This window comes from Salmo salar, chromosome 05, assembly GCF_965601325.2.
Source record: "Salmo salar chromosome 05, fSalSal1, whole genome shotgun sequence".
Classification (NCBI taxonomy): domain Eukaryota; kingdom Metazoa; phylum Chordata; class Actinopteri; order Salmoniformes; family Salmonidae; genus Salmo; species Salmo salar.
Genome location: NC_138295.1, coordinates 18252436 through 18278863, shown reverse-complemented (window position 1 = coordinate 18278863; position 26428 = coordinate 18252436). Strand labels below are relative to the sequence as shown.

Here is a 26428-nt window from a genome sequence, read left to right as displayed (position 1 = left end):
TGTCAGCACATTCAATGTAAAGAAAAAAGTATTTAATAAGATTATTTCTTTCATTCAGATCTAGGATGTGTTGTTTAAGTGTTCCCTTTATTTTTTTGAGCAGTATATATATACACACATACACAAATTTTGTTTTTTGCCCTAACACTACACAGCATATTCAAATGATCAAAGCTTGACGATGAGTTGGTTATTTGAATCAGCTGTGTAGTGCTATGGCAAAAACCACAACGTGCACCCATTGGGATCCCGAGGACCGAGTTAGGGAAATCCTAGTCATTACTGTAAGCATGACAAATCTATTGGGTAAGAGCAGAACCCCTGTCTGTTTCCTGATGTCCATTTAGAGGGACCTAGCTTTTTAACCCATACATTCCTAACTACAGTGAGTTTGGATGAGGACACAGACCGAGGCGTCTTGAGCAACGTTAAGTTATCACAGTGTAATCCACTCATATTTATCCAGTCATCAAACTCAAGTCTCTCGAGGTGACTGGAAGGTAGACTGTGGTGTAGCAGAAACAGGATATCCAACTACTAGGTTAAGATGGGTATCCATCTGGGTACCAGTCTGTATGTGCCATTGTGCCACTCGTTGCCACTCATTGTCAAGACAAACATGTCTTGCTTGACAATGAGCAAGAGAGTTGGCAAGAGCACAAACAGATCTGGCAGCAGGCTACTTTCAAGTCAACGGTGAATGGAAAAAATGATTTCAGTTGTACACCGGACTGATGTCTTGCCAGTTGCCTTACTGGGTACCTCATTAGTGACCTCTAAACTAGAGGGCATTATTTGGAATGTGACTCCAACCTAGAGAGAATAAAGAGAGAGATGGAAAGAAATACAGCTACCAAATAGAGCTAGCATAGACAAGACGGAAAAAAACAACTGAGACAGACCTTAGGAGGTGAAAAGAGAAATTGACAAGATAAATTTAGATCAACCTTTTTAATCTATCTTCTTCAACAGCGACACAAAGCATCAATAGCGATACATTCACATAAAAGTGTCACATACAGGGGAAAGAATCCAGTGTGTTCTGCTTGGACTCCTTGGACTAGTCCCACCACCCAGAGATCCCAGATAACTCAGCTAGGGGTGTGTTCAGAAGGCTAATGAATGGTACTGTAACAGCCCATACGTGTTCTAGAACACACGCCAGGCTTCCACAATCTAGAGAAGACATGGTTGTTGCTACAGGCTACATGTATCATGTCGGTAGTGACAGAAAGCACGTGTAGCTAACTACGTACATCAAGTTAAAAGTCACGCCACAATGTATTAACCTGTCATTTCTATCAGAGCCAATGGCTGTTAACTTATTTCGTTTTGTGTTAAAAACAAATAGAAGGCGTTTTGAGATTTTTAGACCACAACAAAACCAATAACAACTCACATTCATCTTAGTACCATGCAGTAACGCTGTAATACACCTCAGCTCTGAAAGAAGGTCGGAGTGGATTTGGAATGGAGGAAGGTTTCGTTCACAAAACATTAAGAACACCTTCCTAATATTGAGTTGCTCTCCCCTTTGACCTCAGAACAGCCTCACTTTGTTGGGGCAGGGGGATGCTGGCCCATGTTGACTCCAACGCTTCCCACAGTTGTATCAAGTTGTCTGGATGTCCTTTGGGTGGTGGACCATTCTTGATACACACAGGAAACTGTTGAGTGTGAAAACAGCAGTGTTGCAGCACCTACTACCATACCCCGTTCAAAGGCACTTCAATATGTTATCTTGCCCATTCACCCTCAATGGCACACATACACAATTGAGTCATTTAGCAGATGCTTTTATCCAGAGCGACATAGTGGTGAGTGCATACATTTTTATATTTTGTTTGTACTGGTCCCCCCGTGGGAATCAAACCCACAAACCTGGCGTTGCAAGTGCCATGCTCTACCAACTGAGCCACACGGGACCACAATCAATGTCTCAATTTTTTCAAGGATTTAAAATCCTTCTTCAACCCGTCTCCTCCCCTTCATCTACACTGATTGAAGTGGATTTAACAGGTGACATCAATACGGGATCATAGGTTTCACCTGGATTCACCTGGTCAGTCTATGTCATGGAAAGAGTTCTTCATGTTTTGTATACAAGCGCACACACTTCCTCAAAGCACACCAATGAGGGTGGCAGTACCAAGATTACATTTAAGATGCTATAAATTTGTTTTGATATACAATCCCTTAAGTTAATATTGTTTCAAACCAGGGCAGTTTATTAATGCAACTGAAAATATAGAAACCTAAGGCACAATCACTAACGTGCACGGAAAATCTATCCCCCCCCCCAAAAATCTAATATATTAAATCTAGGAAAAACAAAAAGTAAAAAAAAAGCTGACTAAACCTGCACAATTTAAATAGTGTATCTAAAAATAAAAATAAACTACCTCACTCGTGTGTTTGGCACTTGTGTAAATTCAAGAGCACAGCGTGAGGGTGCCATTTTTAAAAAGGTCTCTGAGTATAAAGAGAGAGAGAAATGAATAGGGAAAGGCCAGAGAGGGGAAGAGGGAGAGAAGGAGCGCTCCCAGTGGATGACCATACAAGGAGAGGAAACACGCTCAGGTTAGGTTGAGTCATACACAGGCTAATATTGAGAAAACATAACGACCAGACATCATCCTACACATGCAGTACGTACTCATCCGTGTAGTTTTGTAGAAACCGACACGCGCTCCCTCAAATGTACACCCACTGCTTATAAAAGCCGATATGAACACACACACTAAAACATTCAACAGTCTATAAATAAGACTATTGAAATGAAAATTCAAGTTTTCACAACAGGCAATGGACCATGGACTAACTAACATAGCTTATAAAAATTAAATAAAAACAAGGCACCCTTTCTCATTTGAACCACAACAAGGAAATGTGAACCAGTAGATTTGTAAAGAACAGTACTGTAGTAGGTGCATAGAAACCAATGAGCCTCTGTGAAACTCAATGAAAGGTCTTGTCTTCAACGTCAGCAGGGGACAGTTGTCCGTCTTCAGGTGTTTCAGTACATAGAGATGAAACGGTTTTATTTGGGTCAGTACATCAGGGCAGGACGTGGGGGTCAGTACACAGCCGGTCCAGTGAAATTAACTCTTTCTCCTCTGATGGTCTTCCAGTGGATCTGTACAAACACGCTGACACACGGCATAAACAAATACACTCAACCATATGTGGAACTTGGGAACCCACACAGGAGAGACAGAGGGGGATTGCCATGGGGGACAAGACGATTAAGTCAGTCATATGTGGAACTAGTTAATGTCATCTCCACATGAAACGGCCTTTCTAAAGACAACATTATGAACTACAGACTTTGTATAATCTATCAGGATCACATAGTAGTTTACATTACGACTACACAAGCCTTGTGATAATTGTGAAATACGTGCTGAACGTAAACTGTGTGATGATGCAGCTGTTATTTGTGTGACTGGTGGAGATATTAGGTTCTAAGGGGCTAAACGCTTCACCTGTTGGGGGTTAATCAGGGTCCTCCTGCCCCCCCTCACTCTGGCCGGGATCTCTCTGGGGACGGGGCATAGCAGCAGTACCCAGGAGCCCCCTCCTCACAATGTACGGACAGCCTAGACCACTGGGAATATCAGCAAAACCTGGAGAAGGAGGGAGAAGGAGCAATGTGAACATTTAGTACTGTTTATATAATGCTAGTGGGAGGTGGTATGTTTACTAGGGGTGCTAGGAGGAAGACACAGTACCAGTCGAAATTTTAACGCCTACTCATTCAAAGGTTTTTCTTTATTTTTACTATTTTCTACATTGTAGAATAATAGTGACGACATCAAAACTATGAAATAACACATATAGAATCATGTAGTAACCAAACATTTGAGATTCTTCAAAGTAGCCACCCTTTGCCTTGATGACAGCTTTGCACACCCTTTGCATTCTCTGAAACCAGCTTCATGAGGTAATCACCTGGAATGCATTTCAATTAGACATAGGTTGATACCATCCCACAGGTTAAGCTCATATCGGTTGTCTGTTTCGGTGTCTGTAAGTTCTGATGGAGAGTTGGTTTGGTTAGAGTGGTTGATGCTTTGACAGGCTGTCATAGCAAGTATGGGCCAGTTGTAACTAGGGGAAAATACAAACACAGATCTTTTGATAACCCACAGTGGTAAAGAATGGAGAGCTGATTTTAACAGTATAGGCTTCACCTCTGGCCAATAGTAACAACGCCCTTAGCTGTGACATTCAAATACACAGCATCAACACCACCACCCCGTCCCCTCTCCTCACCTTTCATAACCACCTCAGGCAGGCCGTAGGGTTCGTATTCCGTATCATCAACACATCAACACCACCACCCCGTCCCCTCTCCTCACCTTTCATAACCACCTCAGGCAGGCCGTAGGGTTCGTATTCCGTATCATCAACACATCAACACCACCACCCCGTCCCCTCTCCTCACCTTTCATAACCACCTCAGGCAGGCCGTAGGGTTCGTATTCCGTATCATCAACACCACCACCCCGTCCCCTCTCCTCACCTTTCATAACCACCTCAGGCAGGCCGTAGGGTTCGTATTCCGTATCATCAACACATCAACACCACCACCCCGTCCCCTCTCCTCACCTTTCATAACCACCTCAGGCAGGCCGTAGGGTTCGTATTCCGTATCATCAACACATCAACACCACCACCCCGTCCCCTCTCCTCACCTTTCATAACCACCTCAGGCAGGCCGTAGGGTTCGTATTCCGTATCATCAACACATCAACACCACCACCCCGTCCCCTCTCCTCACCTTTCATAACCACCTCAGGCAGGCCGTAGGGTTCGTATTCCGTATCATCAACACATCAACACCACCACCCCGTCCCCTCTCCTCACCTTTCATAACCACCTCAGGCAGGCCGTAGGGTTCGTATTCCGTATCATCGTACGCTGCAGACATCAGAGACCGGTTACGACGGATCCGCTCCGCCAGACGGGCTGGGTCGGCAGGGATCGGGAAGGACCCAGAAAACAACATCCTGTCCCCCTCGGCCATCTGGACTGGTGACACAGGGGGTGATTCTGTGGGTTCTTCATCATTCTCCTCCTCCCCCGACTGTGTGTATACGTGGTGGGTTTCTGGTAGGGCGCCTGTTGCTCTCCCCTCCTCTCTCTGAGAGCTGGTACTACTCACCTCTACAGAGCTCAATTGCTCTTGACCAGTCCATCCTGCTGGTATGACCTTTGAACTCAGAAACTTGGTCTCCACTATCGTTCTCTCAGTTTGCCACTCTGATGTAGTGGTGACTTTTCTACGGACCGAGGAGTGATTTTTATTCTCAACACCAGTGGAGATTGGTTCCTCTTGATGGTGACTGGGATGGTTGGTTTCAGAGGACTGTGCTTCAGTGGATTGAGCCTCAACGAGAGACAGAGTGGGGAACTCTTTGTTATCTAGTTCTATGATGTCTAGATTGTGCCTAGAGACCATTTCTTTGGTCTGGGTCTCATCTGTTGCTCTGGGAGTGTTTGGATTGGTCTTGTTTTCTGAATCATCTTGGTTAGCGTGCTCTGTTGCCTTGGTCTGGGTCTCATCTGTTGCTCTGGGAGTGTTTGGATTGGTCTTGTTTTCTGAATCATCTTGGTTAGCGTGCTCTGTTGCCTTGGTCTGGGTCTCATCTGTTGCTCTGGGAGTGTTTGGATTGGTCTTGTTTTCTGAATCATCTTGGTTAGCGTGCTCTGTTGCCTTGGTCTGGGTCTCATCTGTTGCTCTGGGAGTGTTTGGATTGGTCTTGTTTTCTGAATCATCTTGGTTAGCGTGCTCTGTTGCCTTGGTCTGGGTCTCATCTGTTGCTCTGGGAGTGTTTGGATTGGTCTTGTTTTCTGAATCATCTTGGTTAGCGTGCTCTGTTGCCTTGGTCTGGGTCTCATCTGTTGCTCTGGGAGTGTTTGGATTGGTCTTGTTTTCTGAATCATCTTGGTTAGCGTGCTCTGTTGCCTTGGTCTGGGTCTCATCTGTTGCTCCGGGAGTGTTTGGATTGGTCTTGTTTTCTGAATCATCTTGGTTAGCGTGCTCTGTTGCCTTGGTCTGGGTCTCATCTGTTGCTCTGGGAGTGTTTGGATTGGTCTTGTTTTCTGACTCATCTTGGTTAGCGTGCTCTGTTGCCTTGGTCTGGGTCTCATCTGTTGCTCTGGGAGTGTTTGGATTGGTCTTGTTTTCTGAATCATCTTGGTTAGCGTGCTCTGTTGCCTTGGTCTGGAGCTCTGAGGTTTGGAAAACATCTTTGGTGATGTCTGCTTCTTCACCATCTTCCCCATGTTCATTGGTCTGTTTTTCCGTCTCTTGGGGATGTGTAGATTTGTTCATTCTGGATGGGTTTTGGAGACTCTTTGCTTCAGGAGAATTGCAGTGATGCAGTCTGGACCAATAAAAAAAAAAGATCAATCAAATTTAAATTCAAACTTTGAAATCTCCATAGACAGAACATGAAAACTGCTCATCACAGAAACTGTTACAACCAACTCATAATAACAAAAACCGGTCATTGTAATTGTCAATCAAGAATTTGTGCGTAGCCCCTGTGTGTACCTTGAGGCCAGGGTCCTCCCATACAGTCTACTGGAGGTACAGGAGAGAAGCAGCTCATCCTCTCTGATCACCGTCACACTGCTGTGTTGGCCAGGGGCTGAGGGTAGCAGTGTTGTGGCCAGGGCTGAGGGTAGCAGTGTTGTGGCCAGGGCTGAGGGTAGCAGTGTTGTGTCCAGGCCTGAGGGTAGCAGTGTTGTGGCCAGGGCTGAGGGTAGCAGTGTTGTGTCCAGGCCTGAGGGTAGCAGTGTTGTGTCCAGGCCTGAGGGGTAGCAGTGTTGTGTCCAGGCCTGAGGGTAGCAGTGTTGTGTCCAGGCCTGAGGGTAGCAGTGTTGTGTCCAGGCCTGAGGGTAGCAGTGTTGTGTCCGAGGCCTGAGGGTAGCAGTGTTGTGTCCAGGCCTGAGGGTAGCAGTGTTGTGTCCAGGCCTGAGGGTAGCAGTGTTGTGTCCAGGCCTGAGGGTAGCAGCGGTGAGGTCCTCTGGGTCTAGACAGAGGGGCTGGGCCATCAGCCTCCACACTGTCAGCTCCTCAGCCTGCCTCTGGTTCTCCTCAGAGAGAGACTGCAGTTCAGCCTGCAGCATCACCACCTGGACAGGAGGAGAGAGAGAGAGAATAACATTCAGGAGATGTTCAAAGTAATAAGATACAGATTTATTCAAAATAGCTGGCTTGTATATAGCATTCTGTAGTAGTAGCATTCTGTTGTGGATGTTTACAACCATATGCTTAAGATATGGGGGGAAATTGTTCAAGTATTTACAGCAAGTTACATTGATAACTATGTTCACAGTAAGAGTTAGAGTACAGAAACCTACCTGCATCTCTAGGCAGGTGATCTGGAGTGGAGCCAGTGGAGTAGAGTCTAGTAGAGTCTCATCCCCTGCCTCCATCTCCTTCACTCCTTCAGACTCTACTGCCCCTCTCTCCTCATCCCCTGCCTCCATCTCCTTCACTCCTTCAGACTCTACTGCCCCTCTCCCCTCATCCCCTGCCCCCATCTCCTTCACTCCTTCAGACTCTACTGCCCCTCTCTCCTCATCCCCTGCCCCCATCTCCTTCACTCCTTCAGACTCTATTGCCCCTCTCCCCTCATCCCCTGCCCCCATCTCCTTCACTCCTTCAGACTCTACTGCCCCTCTCCCCTCATCCCCTGCCCCCATCTCCTTCACTCCTTCAGACTCTACTTCACAAGTCGCTGGTAGTGTTGTGTTACTGACAGAACTAGTTTCTCGGTCTGTGTTTGCCACATCTGGAAGTGTCAGTTTCAGCAGTTCGTTGTTCTGTTTTAGAGACTGCAGCTCTACAGCCAAACCCTCTCCTCCGCTATCTTGTCTCTCCTGTTCACTGGTGTCTTCTGGCCTGTTGATAGGACCAGAAGCTTTCTCCAGCTCTGCAGTAAGACATGAGTTCTCAGTCCGGGTTACACTCGGGTCTCTCTGGAATAGCTGGAACTCCTTGGTTGAATGTTGTTCTTCACTACGGATGTGTTTCATCTCAGAACTCTCAGACGGTTCCATCTGCCCTTTGGAACATGCTACAGTTAAACTGTCAGATTTGAATTTCTCTTGGTTTCTCGTTTCGTCACTCCTGCCTGGCTGGGCAGAAACCTTATAATCCACCATCTTCTCTGTATTATGTTCAGCAGGATGGCTACCCAGAGTGGTACTGCTATCTGTTACATCATGCCATTCAGTGACACAGTTTTTCTGTGGAGTGGTCAGCTGACCTCCCTCATCACAAAGTGTAGAGGAAGCCTGGGTAGTGTTCAGTGGTTTCATTGTTATGTCTGTAGTCTCTTCTATCCCGGAGGCAGACTCATTCTGAGCGCTATGTGTGATCTGTTGTATATCTGTGTAATGGTCAGCCTGCTGAGGGGTTATAGTTACCCTACTGTCCTTTATCTCCTCCTCTACCTCCTGTCTCTCTTCCTCCCGTCTATCTCTCTCATCCTCCCTTCTCTCTTTCTTCATCTCCGGTCTCTCCCTCTCCTGTCTGAGTATGGCCAGTTCTTCTCTGCAGCGCTGCAGTTCCTTTCCCTGCCTGAGAAGTCCGCCCTCCTTCTCCTGCAGCTCTGCCAGCAGGTCCTGGATGTGTCTGCTCTGGTGGTCGAAGGCCAAGGTCAGCTGCTGGGTCTGCCTGGTCACCTGGCTCTGTAAAGCCTCCAGCTTGGCCTGGGAGTGTATGGCTCGCCCAGCCTCCCTGGCACTCTCCCCCCGTAGACGCTCCACCTCCTGGGCTAGCTCTGAGGCAGAGAAGCCTGCACTCTGGAGCGCCAGTGGGGTTTTCTCCATGTCTGAGGGAGATACACCTCTCAGAGTGTCTTTATTGGTCTCTCCCTGGTCTGAGGAAGATATCCCTTTCTCGGCTTCCACAGTGGTTTCACCCAGCTCAGAGGCAGACATACCCCTCTGAGCCTCCACAATGGTCTCTCTCTCACCAATAGGTCTGGAGAGTTCTACCGCTTTGTTCAGAGTTCCTTCTTCCCGGATCAGATCAGCTGTTGTTGCCTGCGAGACAACAATGGTGGACTCACACAGGAGATGGTGCTGGTCTGGCGATGGTAGTAGCTTGTTGTCAGGGACAACAGTGTTGTTGTTGGAGTTAGAGGGGATGTCACGGTGCATGGTGAGATATGTCAGAGGGGTGTTTTTATCTACCATGTTCTTCCTTTCAAGACCTCCACGGTTCTTCAGCTCCTCCAACTCTGCCTGGAGCTCCTCCAGCTTCACAGTAAGTTCAATCGTTCCTTCGATCCCTTTGTTTTTCAATCTCTTCCTCTCCTCCTCCTTTTCCCTTTCTCTCTCCTCCTGTTCTATCAAGAGCTCAGTCTTCAACTCAGCCAGCTGCTTCTTTAGCTGGAGATTCAGCAGCATGCTTTCAGACTCCCGGTCCTCTCTCTCCCTCCCTTTCCTTTCCTCCACTCTCTCCCTGTCCTCTGCATCTCTTCTGACCTTTATCTCAAGTTCAGCCAGTGCCTCCTTCAACCTCCCCATCTCGGCCCTCTCCTCCTCCTCCTCCTCCGTCTCGGCTTGGGTCTTGGCTTGGGAGGCGTGTTTGCGGCTGAGCTGCTTGAGCTTGGTCCTGGCCTCGGCCTCTGCTCTGCGCTGGGTCTCCAGATCCTCCAGTCTCCTTTGTAACTCATCCTTAACGTCCTGCAGCTCTGAACGCAGCTCTCTGTTCTCCCTCTGTAGATCTCCCTCAGCCTTAGTGGTCTGGGCTCGGGGTTTGGAGTGGCTGGACAGGGTCTCGCTCTCATAGTCTGTGTCGGAGCTAGCGGAGCTGGTGAGGTGGGGACTGTGGTCTGTTGGAGAAAGAGAGCTCGGTGTGTTGAGTGTGTTTTTGTCCTTGGTGGATGCTTCCTTTCCAGGGATGCAGCCATCTACTACGGACTCTGCCTCGTCTTTTCTCTCCTCCCCCCTCCCTCCTGCCCGCTGTCGTTTTTCAGAGTCTGTGGATCCAAACGCAGTGATGTGTTCTGAGTCAATGCCCTCTCCAGGTTCTCTCTCTGTGGGGTACTTTGCTCTCCGTTCCTCATTTCCTCTCTCCTCTCCCTCCCTCACTCGCTCCTCTTTGGCAGGTCTGTTGGTCTGAGCCGAGGGTGTGTGTGGGGCGTGGCGGCCATGTCGTGGTGGTGAGACTGGGGAAAAGTTCTGTCCTGCAGGGCTAAACGGAACTGGAGTCATTGGAGCAGCAGAGGGCTGGACTGTCTTCTGGTCTGGAAAGGGGAATAGGGAAGGAAACAAGAGAGAAAAATATAAACTAAATGACTTATTATCATTCAAACTGGCATGTTAATTCAGCAAAATGTTACCAGAGAGAATCATTTGGATAATCAACCAAATATCATGAGTCAGGGTGTAATACCGCTGAAGGTCAGCAGGTGGCAGCAGTAACAAGGCTAGCTTGTGCAGCTTAAAGGAAGTTAGTGAGGGGAAAAAAGTATTCTGAAAGTCATGAACAGTTTGGTGTAGGATTTCACTCTTTTGTTAACTCAAACTTCTTAACCTTAAGAAGACAACAGCATTGTCTATCGTCTCTTTTCATAAAGGGTAAACACCCCATTATCAACAACAGCTCTCTCCTCCTCCCACCCTCCTCACCTTCTAGTTCTTTGAGGTGTCGGAGGGCCTCAGCCAGATCCTCAGCCAGATTCTTCACCTCCTCCTCCAGTCCCCTCTCTCTCCTCCTGTTCTGCTCCAGAGTTACATTCAACCCCTCCCTCTCACGCACCGTCTCCTATCGGAAAGCAACACATTCACATGCACACAGTCAATAACTATGTAATAACTATGCAATATCAACTATATAAACAACTTTTAATAACCACATATTCTTTCTGTAACAGAAACCAATTCTATAGCAATAACATATTGACTTAAACAGATACTGCTAAATGATTCAGTGACTTCATAACGCGGCCAGTGCTTAGTTCATGCATAATAGATTGACATGTCTAGACTAAGGACACAACAGTCTGTTCATAATTTTGTGTGTGTATACCGTTAGTTTGGTTTGTGTTTGGGTCTCTTTCTTCTGGCTCTCCTTCAATTCCCCCTCAGTCCATTTGACTTTCTCTTTCAGAGCGTCTACATCCCTCTCCAACGCCTGCTTCTGAAGGGACACCTGGGAGAGACATGAGGGACAGGAATATTACTCCATCATGGAGGAAGGAAGTACTCACTAAGGAAAAGGTGGGGACTGGGAAAGGCTATGAGAATATCACATATAAAAGGTAGTAGAAATAGGAACTCTTGAGGAAAGGGCAGGAGGCCAGCGGAGAGGAAACAATGGAAGGACGGGTAGGAGAGGAGAGGAGCTGGGAAAAGAGAGGGTCGCGTCGCGTCCCCCTAAAGGACCGGTCGCGTCGCGTCCCCCTAAAGGACCGGTCGCGTCCCCCTAAAGGACCGGTCGCGTCGCGTCCCCCTAAAGGACCGGTCGCGTCGCGTCCCCCTAAAGGACCGGTCGCGTCGCGTCCCCCTAAAGGACCGGTCGCGTCGCGTCCCCCTAAAAGACCGGTCGCGTCGCGTCCCCCTAAAGGCCCGGTCGCGTCCCCCTAAAGGACCGGTCGCGTCGCGTCCCCCTAAAGGACCGGTCGCGTCGCGTCCCCCTAAAGGACCGGCCGCGTCGCGTCCCCCTAAAGGACCGGTCGCGTCGCGTCCCCCTAAAGGACCGGTCGCGTCCCCCTAAAGGACCGGTCGCGTCGCGTCCCCCTAAAGGACCGGCCGCGTCGCGTCCCCCTAAAGGACCGGTCGCGTCGCGTCCCCCTAAAGGACCGGTCGCGTCGCGTCCCCCTAAAGGACCGGTCGCGTCCCCCTAAAGGACCGGTCGCGTCGCGTCCCCCTAAAGGACCGGTCGCGTCGCCCTAAAGGACCGGTCGCGTCGCGTCCCCCTAAAGGACCGGTCGCGTCGCCCTAAAGGACCGGTCGCGTCCCCCTAAAGGACCGGTCGCGTCCCCCTAAAGGACCGGTCGCGTGCGCCCCCTAAAGGACGCGTCGCGTCCCCCTAAAGGACGCGTCGCGTCCCCCTAAAGGACCGGTCGCGTCGCGTCCCCCTAAAGGACCGGTCGCGTCGCGCCCCTAAAGGACCGGTCGCGTCGCGTCCCCCTAAAGGACCGGTCGCGTCGCGTCCCCCTAAAGGACCGGTCGCGTCGCGTCCCCCTAAAGGACCGGTCGCGTCGCCCCTAAAGGACCGGTCGCGTCGCGTCCCCCTAAAGGACCGGTCGCGTCCCCCTAAAGGACCGGTCGCGTCCGCCCCTAAAGGACCGGTCGCGTCCCCCTAAAGGACCGGTCGCGTCGCCCCCTAAAGGACCGGTCGCGTCCCGGCCGGTCGCGCGCCCTAAAGGACCGGTCGCGTCGCGTCCCCCCTAAAGGACCGGTCGCGTCGCGTCCCCCTAAAGGACCGGTCGCGTCGCGTCCCCCTAAAGGACCGGTCGCGTCCCCCTAAAGGACCGGTCGCGTCCCCCTAAAGGACCGGTCGCGTCCCCCTAAAGGACCGGTCGCGTCCCCCTAAAGGACCGGTCGCGTCCCCCTAAAGGACCGGTCGCGTCGCGTCCCCCTAAAGGACCGGTCGCGTCCCCCTAAAGGACGCGTCGCGTCCCCCTAAAGGACCGGTCGCGTTGCGTCCCCCTAAAGGACGCGTCGCGTCCCCCTAAAGGACGCGTCGCGTCCCCCTAAAGGACCGGTCGCGTCGCGTCCCCCTAAAGGACCGGTCGCGTCGCGTCCCCCTAAAGGACCGGTCGCGTCGCGTCCCCCTAAAGGACCGGTCGCGTCGCGTCCCCCTAAAGGACCGGTCGCGTCGCGTCCCCCTAAAGGACCGGCCGCGTCGCGTCCCCCTAAAGGACCGGTCGCGTCCCCCTAAAGGACCGGTCGCGTCGCGTCCCCCTAAAGGACCGGTCGCGTCCCCCTAAAGGACCGGTCGCGTCGCGTCCCCCTAAAGGACCGGTCGCGTCCCCCTAAAGGACCGGTCGCGTCGCCCTAAAGGACCGGTCGCGTCCCCTAAAGGACCGGTCGCGTCGCCCTAAAGGACCGGTCGCGTCGCCCTAAAGGACCGGTCGCGTCGCCCTAAAGGACCGGTCGCGTCCCCCTAAAGGACCGCGTCGCGTCGCGTCCCCCTAAAGGACCCGGTCGCGTCGCGGTCCCCCCTAAAGGACCGCGTCGCGTCGCGTCCCCCTAAAGGACCGGTCGCGTCCCCCTAAAGGACCGGTCGCGTCCCCCTAAAGGACCGGTCGCGTCCCCCTAAAGGACCGGTCGCGTCGCCCCTAAAGGACCGGTCGCGTCGCGTCCCCCTAAAGGACCGGTCGCGTCGCGTCCCCCCTAAAGGACCGGTCGCGTCCCCCTAAAGGACCGCGGTCGCGTCCCCCTAAAGGACCGGTCGCGTCCCCCCTAAAGGACGCGGTCGCGTCCCCCTAAAGGACGCGGTCGCGTCCCCCCTAAAGGACCGGTCGCGTCGCGTCCCCCTAAAGGACCGGTCGCGTCGCGTCCCCCCTAAAGGACCGGTCGCGTCGCGTCCCCCTAAAGGACCGGCTCGCGTCGCGTCCCCCTAAAGGACCGGTCGCGTCGCGTCCCCCTAAAGGACCGGTCGCGTCGCGTCCCCCTAAAGGACCGGTCGCGTCGCGTCCCCCTAAAGGACCGGTCGCGTCGCGTCCGCCCTAAAGGACCGGTCGCGTCCCCCTAAAGGACCGGTCGCGTCCCCCTAAAGGACCGGTCGCGTCCCCCTAAAGGACCGGTCGCGTCGCGTCCCCCTAAAGGACCGGTCGCGTCGCGTCCCCCTAAAGGACCGGTCGCGTCCCCCTAAAGGACCGGTCGCGTCCCCCTAAAGGACCGGTCGCGTCCCCCTAAAGGACCGGTCGCGTCCCCCTAAAGGACCGGTCGCGTCCCCCTAAAGGACCGGTCGCGTCGCGTCCCCCTAAAGGACCGGTCGCGTCGCGTCCCCCTAAAGGACCGGTCGCGTCGCGTCCCCCTAAAGGACCGGTCGCGTCGCGTCCCCCTAAATGACCGGTCGCGTCCGTCTAAAGGACCGGTCGCGTCCGTCTAAAGGACCGGTCGCGTCCCCCTAAAGGACCGGTCGCGTCCCCCTAAAGGACCGGTCGCGTCCCCCTAAAGGACCGGTCGCGTCCCCCTAAAGGACCGGTCGCGTCGCGTCCCCCTAAAGGACCGGTCGTGTCCGTCTAAAGCTACACACCAGGCAGAGAGATGGGGAAACTATCAAATCCATCAGATACATAGCAAACTACACGTAAACATGATCAAATGTTTCTTGCTTACATGATGTAACACTCAAAACATTGGATACACTTCCATGCCATGGATAAAAACAACTAATGGATACCCCTACCAATTGATGAACCAATTTGAGGTTTATCAATTTGTGCAATGTCACTGTTGTGGAATTCACTGGTCTGGAATACACATGCTTATATTCCCCATGCTCAGACAAAGCCCTACAACCATTTGTCCGTTTAACAAGCATAACCACTTTAAAAGCAACACGTGAGCAGATTAAAAAGCTTATCAATAATTCAATATTATGTCAATCTGATTTGAGGCAGCTAGCTAAACCATATGAACTGTAGCTCTATTGTGTTCAGTGTGGATTGGAGAGTGAGGAAGAGAATGGTTGTGTCCCCAAATGGCACCCTATTCCCCATCTATGTGCCCTGGTTAAAAGAAGTGCACTATTAAGGGGAAAGGGTGCCATTTGGGACGAAACCAATGAATTCCGTATCAGATTGAACTAGATTAGATACATTACTGCGGTCAGGCCTGCCTTTACTAGACTGTGGTGACTGACAGAAGGAACTGAAAGTGATTTATTGTCAGTAAGTATTAAGTATCACCTGTGAGCCTGGAATAACCAGCATCTCTTTTACGGTAACGTGCAACCATTTTGAAATGCACACCAATAACATCACACCATTCATGCACCTCCACATGCTCTTCCAGCGTCTAGTGGAAGTAACCCTCATGCCTCCACCCACTCCCACCAACCCTCCTTGGATGAGAATGATGACTACGTCAAGGCGAGTTATGTTTCCCAGAAGACAACAGCACATCAAGTCAAAGGTTCTGAACAGTCAGTCAGTCAGACCAGTATTACCTTCCCCGCTCAACACTCCACTGGGACAAACCAAGAGGGGAGGAAAATACACCGAGAGAGAGACAGAGACAGAGAGAGAAGAGAGGAAGCAAAAAAAGAAAACAAGCAAGGTCAAGAAAGAAGAGAAACATTAGTTCATTGACCTTGAAAGAAGAGAAACATTAGTTCATTGACCTTGAGAGCAGCACATAACTGAACTCCTTTGTGAGAGAGAGAAACAGAGAGAGCGAGCAAGAGAACAAGAGGCAAGAAAGTAGAACAAAGAGTTCAGACAAGACATTTTGAAACCCAGAGATATGAAAACAGTGAAATAAAGACTGTGTGTGTACCTTCTCAGACTGGGCCTGTAGTGTGTTGTGTAGTGTTCTGGCCTGCTGGACCTCCTGGTTCAGTTTGTTAACATCCAGCTGGTGCTGTTTCTCCACAGACTGACACTCTTTCTGCAGCTCCAACAAGTCCTGCAATACACCCAACATCATGGGCATCATCAGTAGAGTAGACAGGATCCCGAACTCTGTCCCAAATGGCACCCTATTCTCTACTATGTAGTGCACTACCCTATTTGCTCGGGTCAAAAGTAGTGCTCTACATAGGGAATAGAGAGCCATTTGGGACACAAGCCTGGATAATGTTTTAATAACCGGATGCTTTGACACTTTGAACTCACAATACACGCACGAAATAGACACTAGACTTTTCCCCACATCACCTTCCACACCGTCACACCTGGGTGTGTAGCTGCAGGGGCGTATGAGACCCTCAGACGCACACACAGCCTCTCTCCCCTCTCCTCACCCTCTGGTGTTGTTTGTCCAGGTCTCTGGTGCGTTGCTGGTGCTGCAGACGGCTGCTCTCAGTGTTCTGTCTCTGACACTTCAGTTCCTCCTGCAGCTGCTTCACACGCTGCTCCAACGACTGGGCCTGGAGAGGAGACACAGTAAAACAATGTGACAGGTATGACTGTGTCGCTCTGCCTTGCCAGTCACACTCTTAAGTGCAGTCTGTGTTTGGCAGTCACTCACGTCTTCGTGTTTCATGCAGTGTTAGTGTGTGCATCCGTACCCGTTCGCTCTCCTGTGAGATGCGCGTGTGAGCGAGGCTCAGTTCGTCCTTGGCCCTCTGTAGACTTTGTTCTCTGATGGTTAAGTCTTTCCTGGCGTTGGCTAGAGCATCCTGGGTCTGTCTGAACCGCTCACACTCAGCCTTCAGCTCCCCTTGTAGGTCACGCATACGCCCCTGCAGCTCTGCTACACACCCCGACACTGGGAGAGATGGAGAGAGAACGTTCCCCGTTTGCTTTGGCATTTAGGCAATGTGACTGTGCCTTTCTTACACATTTCATGTCAACAAAGGGTTGTGAATTACTATAAGTTGAGAGGGTGTTCGGGATTCATAGTCGATACGTAGTGTTCCGCTGTAACATGTTGAGAATGTAAACAGGGAAGTGATTGATTTATCAGATAGCTGTCAGATTGACTGTGAGAACGACTAACACACGGATTAACACTGTAGCTGTGGCGACTATTGATTATTGTGAAAGTAGGACGATCCATCCAGAATGACTAATGGGAGTGAGTCAACTGTCAAGGCACGATCAGCTCTGTTTCCACAATGCCCTTTACTCTAGTTTAGAGTTCCACAATTTCAACAGATTCTAAGTCATGTGAAATCCATTTTGAGCTCATTTCAAAGTACATTTGAGCAGTCTTGTCTCCTCTGTTGAGGAACACAGTGTCTGTACTGAAAGGCTAGTAATTCAATGTGTCTAGAGCCATACAGGATGACACAAAGCCCATTACGGCAGCCAGCGTCTACCGACCAGCATGGAAAACAATGGGGGGGGGATTCAGGCTAAACACACTGATGTCTCTGATTACACACTGTCTGACTCACACCTAAAGTAAACATTGGCTCTCTCTCTGCCCCTCCTACTGTCAAAGGAAGCTAGCAGTTTTTACTGATTTAATTTTAACTGCATCCTTCCTGCTCTAACCAGCACTCAAAAAACAAATACAGCCCATATATAATTGGCCGACTAATGGAAAACAAATACAACCCATATATTATTGGCCGTCTAATGGAAAACAAATACAACCCATATATTATTGGCCGTCTAATGGAAAACAAATACAACCCATATATTATTGGCCATCTAATGGAAAACAAATACAACCCATATATTATTGGCCATCTAATGGAAAACAAATACAACCCATATATTATTGGCCGTCTAATGGAAAACAAATACAACCCATATATTATTGGCCATCTAATGGAAAACAAATACAACCCATGTACAGTTGAAGTCGGAAGTTTACATACACTTAGGTTGGAGTCATTAAAACTCGTTTTTAAACCACTCCACAAATTTCTTGTTAACAAACTATAGTTTTGGCAAGTCGGTTAGGACATATACTTTGTGCATGACACAAGTCATTTTTCCAACAATTATTTACAGACAGATTATTTCACTTATAATTCAATGTATCACAATTCCAGTGGGTCAGAAGTTTACATACACTAAGACGACTGTGCCTGTAAACAGCTTGGAACATTCCAGAAAATTATGTCATGCTTTAGAAGCTTCTGATTGGCTCAATTGACGTCATTTGAGCCTATCGGAGGTGTACCTGTGGATGTATTTCAAGGCCTACCTTCAAACTCAGTTCCTCTTTGCTTGACATCATGGGAAAATCTAAATAAATCAGCCAAGACCTCAGAAAAAAAATTGTAGACCTCCACAAGTCTGGTTCATCCTTGGGAGCAATTTCCAAAACGCATGAAGGTACCACGTTCATCTGTACAAACAATAGTACGCAAGTATAAACACCATGGGACCACGCAGCCGTCATACCGCTCAGAAAGGAGACGCGTTCTGTCTCCTAGAGATGAACGTACTTTGGTGCGAAAAGTGCAACAGCAAAGGACCTTGTGAAGATGCTGGAGGAAACAGGTACAAAATGATCTACATCCACAGTAAAACGAGTCCTATATCGACATAACCTGAATGGTCACTCAGCAAGGAAGAAGCCACTGCTCCAAAACCACCATAAAAAAGCCAGACTATGGTTTGCAACTGCACATGGGGACAAAGATCGTACTTTTTGGAGACATGTCCTCTGGTCTGATGAAACAAAAATAGAACTGTTTGGCCATAATGACCATCGTTATGTTTGGAGGAAAAAGGGGGACGCTTGCAAGCCGAAGAACACCATCCCAACCGCGAAGCACGGGGGTGGCAGCATCATGTTGTGGGGTGCTTTGCTGCAGGAGGGACTGGTGCACTTCACAAAATAGATGGAGGAAAATTATGTGGATTGGTTGAAGCAACATCTCAAGACATCAGTCAGGAAGTTAATGCTTGGTTGCAAATGGGTTTTCCAAATGGACAGTGGCCCCAAGCATTCTTCCAAAGTTGTGGCAAAATGGCTTAAGGACAACAAAGTCAAGGTATTGGAGTGGCCATCACAAAGCCTTGACCTCAATCCAATAGAACATTTGTGAGCAGAACTGAAAAAGCGTGTGCGAGCAAGGAGGCCTACAAACCTGACTCAGTTACACCAGCTCTGTCAGGAGGAATGGGCCAAAATTCACCCAACTTATTGTGGGAAGCTTGTGGAAGGTTGCCTGAAACATTTGACCCAAGTTAAACAATTTAAAGGCAATGCTACCAAATACTAATTGAGTGTATGTAAACTTCTGACCCACTGGGAATGTGATGAAATAAATCACTCTACTATTATTCTGACATTTCACATTCTTAAAATAAAGTGGTGATCCTAACTGACCTAAGACATGGAATATTTACTAGGATTAAATGTCAGGAACTGTGAAAAACTGCGTTTAAATGTATTTGGCTAAGGTGTATGTAAACTTCCGACTTCAACTGTATTATTGGCCTACTAATGGGAAAACAAATTATCTGATTCTTGGAAATACTAGAGATGAGACCAGACACATCAGAATTGATCAAATATGGTCTCTAGTGCTGAGCAATTAGTGCTTTTTGAATTCAGTACCGTTTCGGTTGAGTTAAATAGTTATATACATACATACATACATACATACACACACACACACACACACACACCCCCCCCCGTTCAAAAGTTTGGGGTCACTTAGAAATGTCCTTGTAAATTACTATTGTAGCTGGAAACGGCAGATTTGTTATGGAATATGTACATTGGCGTACAGAGGCCCATTATCAGCAACCATCACTCCTGTGTTCCAATGGCACGGTATGTTAGCTAATCCAAGTTTATCATAGTTAAATGGTACCCGCAAAACACCAGTCTCAACGTCAACAGTGAAGAGGCGACTACGGGATGCTGGCCTTCTAGGCAGAGTTCCTCTGTCCAGTGTATGTGTTCTTTTGCCCATCTGAATCTTTTATTGGCCAGTCTGAGATATGGCTAGAAGGCCAGCATCCCAGAGTCGCCTCTTCACTGTTGACGTTGAGACTGGTGTTTTGCTGGTACTATTTAATGAAGCTGCCAGTTGAGGACTTGTGAGGCGTCTGTTTCTCAAACTAGACAATCTAATGTACTTGTCCTCTTGCTCAGTTGTGCACCGGGGCCTCCCACTCCTCTTTCTATTCTGGTTAGAGCCAGTTTGCGCTGTTCTGTGAAGGGAATAGTATACAGCGCTGTACGAGATCTTCAGTTTCTTGGCAATTTCTCACATGGAATAGCCTTCATTTGTCAGAATAAGAATAGACTGACGAGTTTCAGAAGAAAGTTCTTTGTTTCTGGCCATTTTGAGGCTGTAATCAAACCCACAAATGCTGATAATCAACTTGTCTAAAGGCCAGTTTTATTGCTTCTTTAACAAGAACAGTTTTTCAGCTGTGCTAACATAATTGCAAAAGGGTTTTATAATGATCAATTAGCCTTTTAAAATTATAAATTTGGATTAGCTAACAACGCACCATTGGAACACAGGAGTGATGGTTGCTGATAATGGGCCTCTGTACACCTATGTAGATATTCATTGTTTTTTTTTTTAATCAGTCGTTTCCAGCTACAATAGTCATTTACAACATTAACAATGTCTACACTGTATTTCTGATCAATTTGATGTTATTTTAAAATGGACAAAAATGTTTCTTTCAAAAACAAGGACATTTCTAAGTGAGCCCAAACTTTTGAACGGTTGTGTATATTTTTCTTTTTATCACCATTTCAGAAGTTCTTCAAAGTAAATAAGGCATACTTTTATGACTGCTGAATAACAACTAGAAATCACTTAGATCATGTATTTTCAGCTAGATACCTCAAAGAAACTGCTATACCTGTCGATCGCACATTTTTCCATCTCTTCTCGTAGCAGCTGTAAACGAAACACAGACCGGACAAGTAGGCGCGACACGGATGATGGTCATTGTAGTTAATTACCACGTTTCCTGCACTAAACTATGTAAAACAGTGGTATTTTAACTTTTTCAGCATGGACACCATTTTCCCCTAAGAATTTCTTGTGACCCCACCACACCCTAAATCTAACGACAACATTAAACTGAATTTCGATTTTTACATCAACAAATAAACTTAAATCTATTGCATTTTTATCTCATCAAAATGAAAAGAAACCAATAAATACATTTACACAATAAAATTGCATCTTTCAAATTAGCTTTCTCAAAAACATGTGTATATTGTCCCATACAATAATCTGTACTAGTACATTTTGTTCCCCCATTATTATTATTGTTGTACAGTTTGACGACTCCACTGCAGTTGCCCCGCGACCCTGATTTTGAATACCACTGATGTAGAATAATGCCCTGACTACTACAGTGCACTCGGAAAGTACTCAGAGGCCTTGACTTTTTCCACATTTTGTTACGTTACAGCCTTTCTCTAAAATTGATGATATAAAACATTTCCTCAATCGACACACAATACCCCATAATGACAAAGCACAAACAGGTTTTTAGAAGAAAAAAAAAATGTAAAAACAGAAATACCTTATTTACATAAGTACTCAAACCATTGCTATAATACTAGACATTGAGCTCTGGTGCATCCTGTTTCCATTGATCATCCTTGAGATGTTTCTACAACTTGATTGGAGTCCACCTGAGGTAAATTCAATTGATTGGACATGATTTGGAAAAGAACACACCTGTCTATATAAGGCCCCACAATTGACAGTGCATGTCAGAGCAAAAACCTAGCCACGAGGGCAAAGGAATTGTCTGCAGAGCTCCGAGACAGGATTGTGTCGAGGCACAGATCTGGGGAAGGGTAAAAAAAAAAAAAATGCTGCAGCTTTGAAGGTCCGGTGAAGCACGGTGGCGGCAGTATCATGCTGTGGGGATGTTTTGCAGGGACTGGCAGACTAGTCAGGATTGAGGGAAAGATGAACAGAGCAAAGTACAGAGATATCCTTGATGAAAACCTGCTCCAGAGCGCTCAGGAACTCAGACTGGGGCGAAGGTTCACCTTCCAAAAGGACAACGACACTTAGCACACAGCCAAGACAATGCAGGAGTGGCTTTGGGACAAGTCTCTGAATGTCCTTGAGAGGCCCAGCAAGAGCCCGGACTTGAACCAGATCAAACATCTCTGGAGAAACCTGAAAATAGCTGTGCAGCGACACTTCCCATCCAACCTGACAGAGCTTGAGAGGATCTGCAGAGAAGAATGTGAGTAACTCCCCAAATACCCAAGAAGTCTCAAGGCTTTAATCACTACCAAAGTTGCTTCAACAAAGTACTGCGTAAAGGGTCTGAATACTTGCTTTGTCATTATGGGGTATTGTGTTTAGATTGATGAGGAAAAAAATACAATTTAATACATTTTTGAATAAGGCTGTAATGTAACAAAATGTGGAAAAAGTAAAGTGGTTTGAATACTTTCCGAATGCACTTTACATCGCACAGTTTGGACTTGATCTGATTTATTTCTAGAGAAACTGCACATTGAGCTAACAGATAAAAACAAATAGAATGCAAATAATTGAACCCACATCGGTCAATTAGTTAAATGAAAAAATATATATATATATCAAAATGTTAGTGAATCGCTCAGCACTACTGGCCTATGATCAACCTGTACTGTTGTGACACTATGATAAACCAAGGTGTTTGGAGTGGACTTTGACATCAGAGCACATCAATGATCTGTCAACAAGTGATAACACAGAGTGGTGTGGTGACAAAGTGACACATACTGTCTGTCTCTCTCCTGAGGTCCTTCACCATCCCACAATCCCCAGCTTCCTGGCCTCGTCTGACATCACTGGAGGAGGGGGGAGGAGGAGCGGGTCGTCCCCTGGTGGAAGGCTTTGGGTCTTCTCGTTCCCACGGAAACACAGCTGAGGGAGTGGAGGAGTCTGATTGGTGCGACAGGCGCCGGTGGGGCGTGCCCTTGGCTTGTTGTTGTGGGAACATAGGCGTGGGTGAGAATCCAGGTTCAGAGAATTTGAGCTGTTGCTGAAAGTGGGAAGAAAAAAATAGGGAGGGATGAAAACAAGTGCAGATATAGCACTGGGTTATAGCACTGTGAACCCATATGGTATGATGACAGAGAATACAGCGTGTTCAGAACATGTGTGGCTGAGAAGGCCTCAGTTTTAGGTATTGCACTCACTCTGCTGTGTGGTGCTTTATTGTCCCCCTCGCCTCTGTGTCCCTGCCTTTCCTCCTGTCTCCCACCTACAGGGATACAACACCCATAGTTCAGTTTCTCAGCAACACTCAGACTCAGCTAAGAAAGAGCTCTCCTGTCTTCCACAGCCTGAGACCAGGACCAAAGGGAGAGAAGACTAGGAGTGCCATGGGAGAAAATAGAAGGAAAATACTAAGAGAGAGCAGGAGGACATCAAGAGAGTGAGTAGAGTGCTGTACCATTGTGGTCCCATGGTGATGTCATACTCCAGCATGGGGTGGAAAACAACATGGAATCTCCAGAGCTGTTAGTGTTCTGTAACTTCTCTAGCTCTGCCTCCAACCTGCAAGAGAGAGAGAGAACATGGGAAACAAAGGACAGAAATATGTTTTAAAGCCAACCTTTGAACTGCACACACACACCCTCCTTCTGTGCATATAAACATAATAATAAAATGTATGCCACTCAGCAGTTCTTAATCTCAAACATTCCAAGACATGTTCCACTTCCCTACACACGTTAATTCAACACACACGTAGCTGCTGCTACTAACCGTTTGACCTCCTTTTCGAGGGTGTGTGTGAGGGTTCGTGCCGAGCCCAGCTGTCCCTCCAGTGAACACACCTGGGCCTGTTTCACTTGGAGATCCTGAGAGAGACGCTCCCGCGCACCCGCACCTGCCTGCACCTCCTCACGAGCCCCCTGTAACTCCCTCTGTACACACTGCAGCTCCCCGCGCACCTCCTCATACTGGAGAGGAGAGAGAAGGGCAGACAGAGGATAGATAACCCAATAATACCAGGAAATAAGCATTTAAAGAATACCAAGAAAAACTCTTTACTTACTGACATTCAAGTAGTATACAGACACTAGTTTGGGTGCCAGTCTGTTTCTACTTTTACCATCTTGGCATGACAACATAGCAATTGGATAAAAGCAACAACAGACTGGTGTTTAGGCTACTAACGACAAACATGACTAAAGCAAAAGGGTTTTCACAGCATAAGGAAAGAATGAGAGGAGAAGCATGTTAAATTACTATTAAACCAGCTGAGCAAAGTGCTGCATTGCTATTGTTCTTCTTACAGCTCAATCTCTTATCTATCTCTACTGTAATCATCACCTAACTCAGGTGACAACTTTTCTCTGCCTAACCTTGACTTGTTCGTACAGTACCTTGACAGTCTGTTTGTTTAGGGAGGTCTGTGTGCTGTCCAGCTGCAGCTGTTTCTGCTGTCTCTCTCTGTTCAGCCTCTCTTGCTGGACCTGCAGCTCCTTGACCTTCTGCAGGGACCGGCCAGACAGGCCCACCGTCCAGTCCTCCTCTGCCCAGCTCATCCCCTCCCGATCAGGGTAGATCTCTCAGACACCAGGGTTGGTACACTGGAGAACCAGCCTGGTAAGACCAATACGCCCCAGGAAGTTAAGGCTGGAATAGAAACACACAGTGACTTCAAAATGTAATAAAGTAGAAGAAAAATAAGAAGTAGATGAAGAAGAAACAAATAAGAAGAAAAATAAAGTGTGTGTAGGTGTGTCTCAGTCTGAACATGCTTCAGTCTATCATGAAGCTTGCCTTAGTTTGAACCGTGTAACCAAGGCTAGATCTCCTTTTTACAGTAGAGCTGTGGGGACTGGGGAGTGTGACTCAGTGTTTTCCTAGGAGACAGAGCTTGCCACTTTCCACCAGCACATCAACACAGACCTCCTCCTTCAGGGATAGGCCACTTTTCAGGAAGCATGATTCAAATACATCTTATTTGAATGTTTAGTCTTATATTTGTTTGTCTACACAACACATTTCCTGTAACACTGTGCGCATGTTTTCACTTTTGCAATAGCCTATGGGTTTGCCAGCTCCTCTGCTTTATAGCCATGACAATAACACAAACACAGAGGCAATGAGATACACAGACGGTTTGAGCCGAGGAATGAAGAAAATCCTGATTGAAGATCATGATCTAACCGAACCCATCATGGCTCAATCAAGTTCCTCCAGTCCCTCCATGCAAAGGCGTGTAGCTATGCACCCTGCGCCTCAGGCTACAAACGGATAGTCTGCGTCCCAATGGCATCCTATTCCCCATGTAGTGCAATACTTTTGACCAGGGGTCACAAAACTATTAGACTATATAGGGAATAGGATGCCATTTGGGACACAGACAGAGAGAGACAGGGAGCAGGAGGCAGGTCCTTGAAGAGAGAGGAGAATTTCCTGGTTGCCATTGCTCAATGTTATGTCATTGTTTACGTACAGTTTCTGTCTGTAAAGAATGAGTCAATGAAAAGCCAAATAAATAAAGGATGCTGGTTTGAACTGAACTGACAGCAGCTCAGACAGTATGTTTATTTAACTAGGCAAGTCAGTTAAGAACAAATTCTTATTTAAAATGACGGTAGAATCCTACACAATGATGACATGACAGTCACCTGCAGTGACAGTGATAGCGTTGAGAATGGCAATGTATGGCTGGCACTGCAATACTATTGTTTCAGTCTCTCTATCTAGTGTGACAACAATCCCATTGTGGTTAGAACGTAAAGTTGGCCTGGTCGCATGCTGCTTTTAAACCTTCCTACATGCTAGGTAGAGGCCATTGTGCAATCACAGCTCATCGTTCTGAAAATATTAATAGTATTTAGCTACAGCTAATCATAGCAACAGAGTTGCTGAAACTGAAAGGACCATGATGTGGCCCTTCCTAGGAAGTACTGTTTGACAAATAATGATGTGCTTAGGAGACAGCTGTGGCAACGTTGCTCAAACCAGCAAGACAGACACATATTTAGAATCGGTCTCTTGCCAGGATTGTCACTCGTCTTCAACAACTTGGATGAAATCTGGAAAGTGGAGGAAGACAATATTGTTGTCTGTTTGATTCCCTGAAAGAACACACCATGCAACACGCAATGGCATTGTTTTGAATATTCAAATAAGCTAGTTAGTTTTGAATCAACTTGTCTTTACTTTAGCTAGAAATGTAATCACAGCAGAGAGGAGTAAATACGGCTAGCCACCTAGACAGTATTGACAATTCTACACAGGCATTACTATGCAAGCAATGGAACTAACTAGTTAAATGAGCCAAACCAGACTAGCCGTTAGCCAGCTAGCCTCTAGCTCGCTATGATGACTTACCATTTATGTCGCAATCCTGTTTATATTGATGTGAAATCCAAATGCTCCAACGCGACAACTTCAGATACACTTCGGTTTGTTCCTTCACAGGTGGTGGAATACAAGTTTCATGTAACTATTTCAGCAGCCGCGTGTCTGATGATGGTTTCAAAATCTGTTAGCATTTCATTTCAACAACTGCATGCTAAAACCCGCGAGTCTCGTGCAGCCTGACAAGCCAACAAGAAAACGACTTGCGGTGAGAGGGGGGTCAGTGAGGTACCACCAGAACACAGGGACTAATGAAGGCCTCTTTGATGACACCTAGCGACGAAAGACGATTCTCTATGATTAAACTATTTTTAATGTATTTATTTAACCTTCACTTAACTAGGCAAGTCAGTTAAGAACAAATTCTTATTTACAATGACGGCCTACCAAAAGGCCTCCTGCGGGGACGGGGTTTAAAAATAAACATATAGGACAAAACATACATCAGGACACGAGAGACACCCCAACACTACATAAAGTGAGACCTAAGACAAC

The 26428-nt window shown here is 47.7% G+C and overlaps 1 protein-coding gene across 1 annotated transcript; it reads right to left on the bottom strand.

The window, feature by feature from the left end:
• Nucleotides 1-936: 936 nt before the first annotated feature.
• On the bottom strand, nucleotides 937-26166 carry LOC106604356 (uncharacterized). Its single transcript, XM_082975084.1, has 16 exons — nucleotides 25904-26166; nucleotides 23941-24193; nucleotides 23318-23514; nucleotides 23004-23107; nucleotides 22747-22811; nucleotides 22328-22589; nucleotides 16217-16416; nucleotides 15950-16075; nucleotides 15484-15612; nucleotides 11060-11182; nucleotides 10660-10795; nucleotides 7375-10274; nucleotides 6563-7146; nucleotides 4870-6392; nucleotides 3486-3626; nucleotides 937-3149 (listed from the first exon to the last, which is right to left on the bottom strand). Exons 2-15 carry the CDS (start codon nucleotides 24100-24102, stop codon nucleotides 3496-3498), a joined length of 6642 nt encoding a protein of 2213 aa, XP_082831210.1. The 5' UTR covers nucleotides 24103-24193; nucleotides 25904-26166; the 3' UTR covers nucleotides 937-3149; nucleotides 3486-3495.
• Nucleotides 26167-26428: the final 262 nt, after the last annotated feature.

Coding starts and splice junctions, on each gene's coding strand:
- LOC106604356 (XM_082975084.1), bottom strand. CDS start 24,102: ATGAGCTGGGCAGAGGAGGACTGGACGGTGGGCCTGTCTGGCCGGTCC. Junction 23,515..23,940: donor TAAACAAACAGACTGTCAAG/GTACTGTACGAA, acceptor TCTCCTCTCCAG/TATGAGGAGGTGCGCGGGGA. Junction 15,613..15,949: donor TGGACAAACAACACCAGAGG/GTGAGGAGAGGG, acceptor GGTGTATTGCAG/GACTTGTTGGAGCTGCAGAA.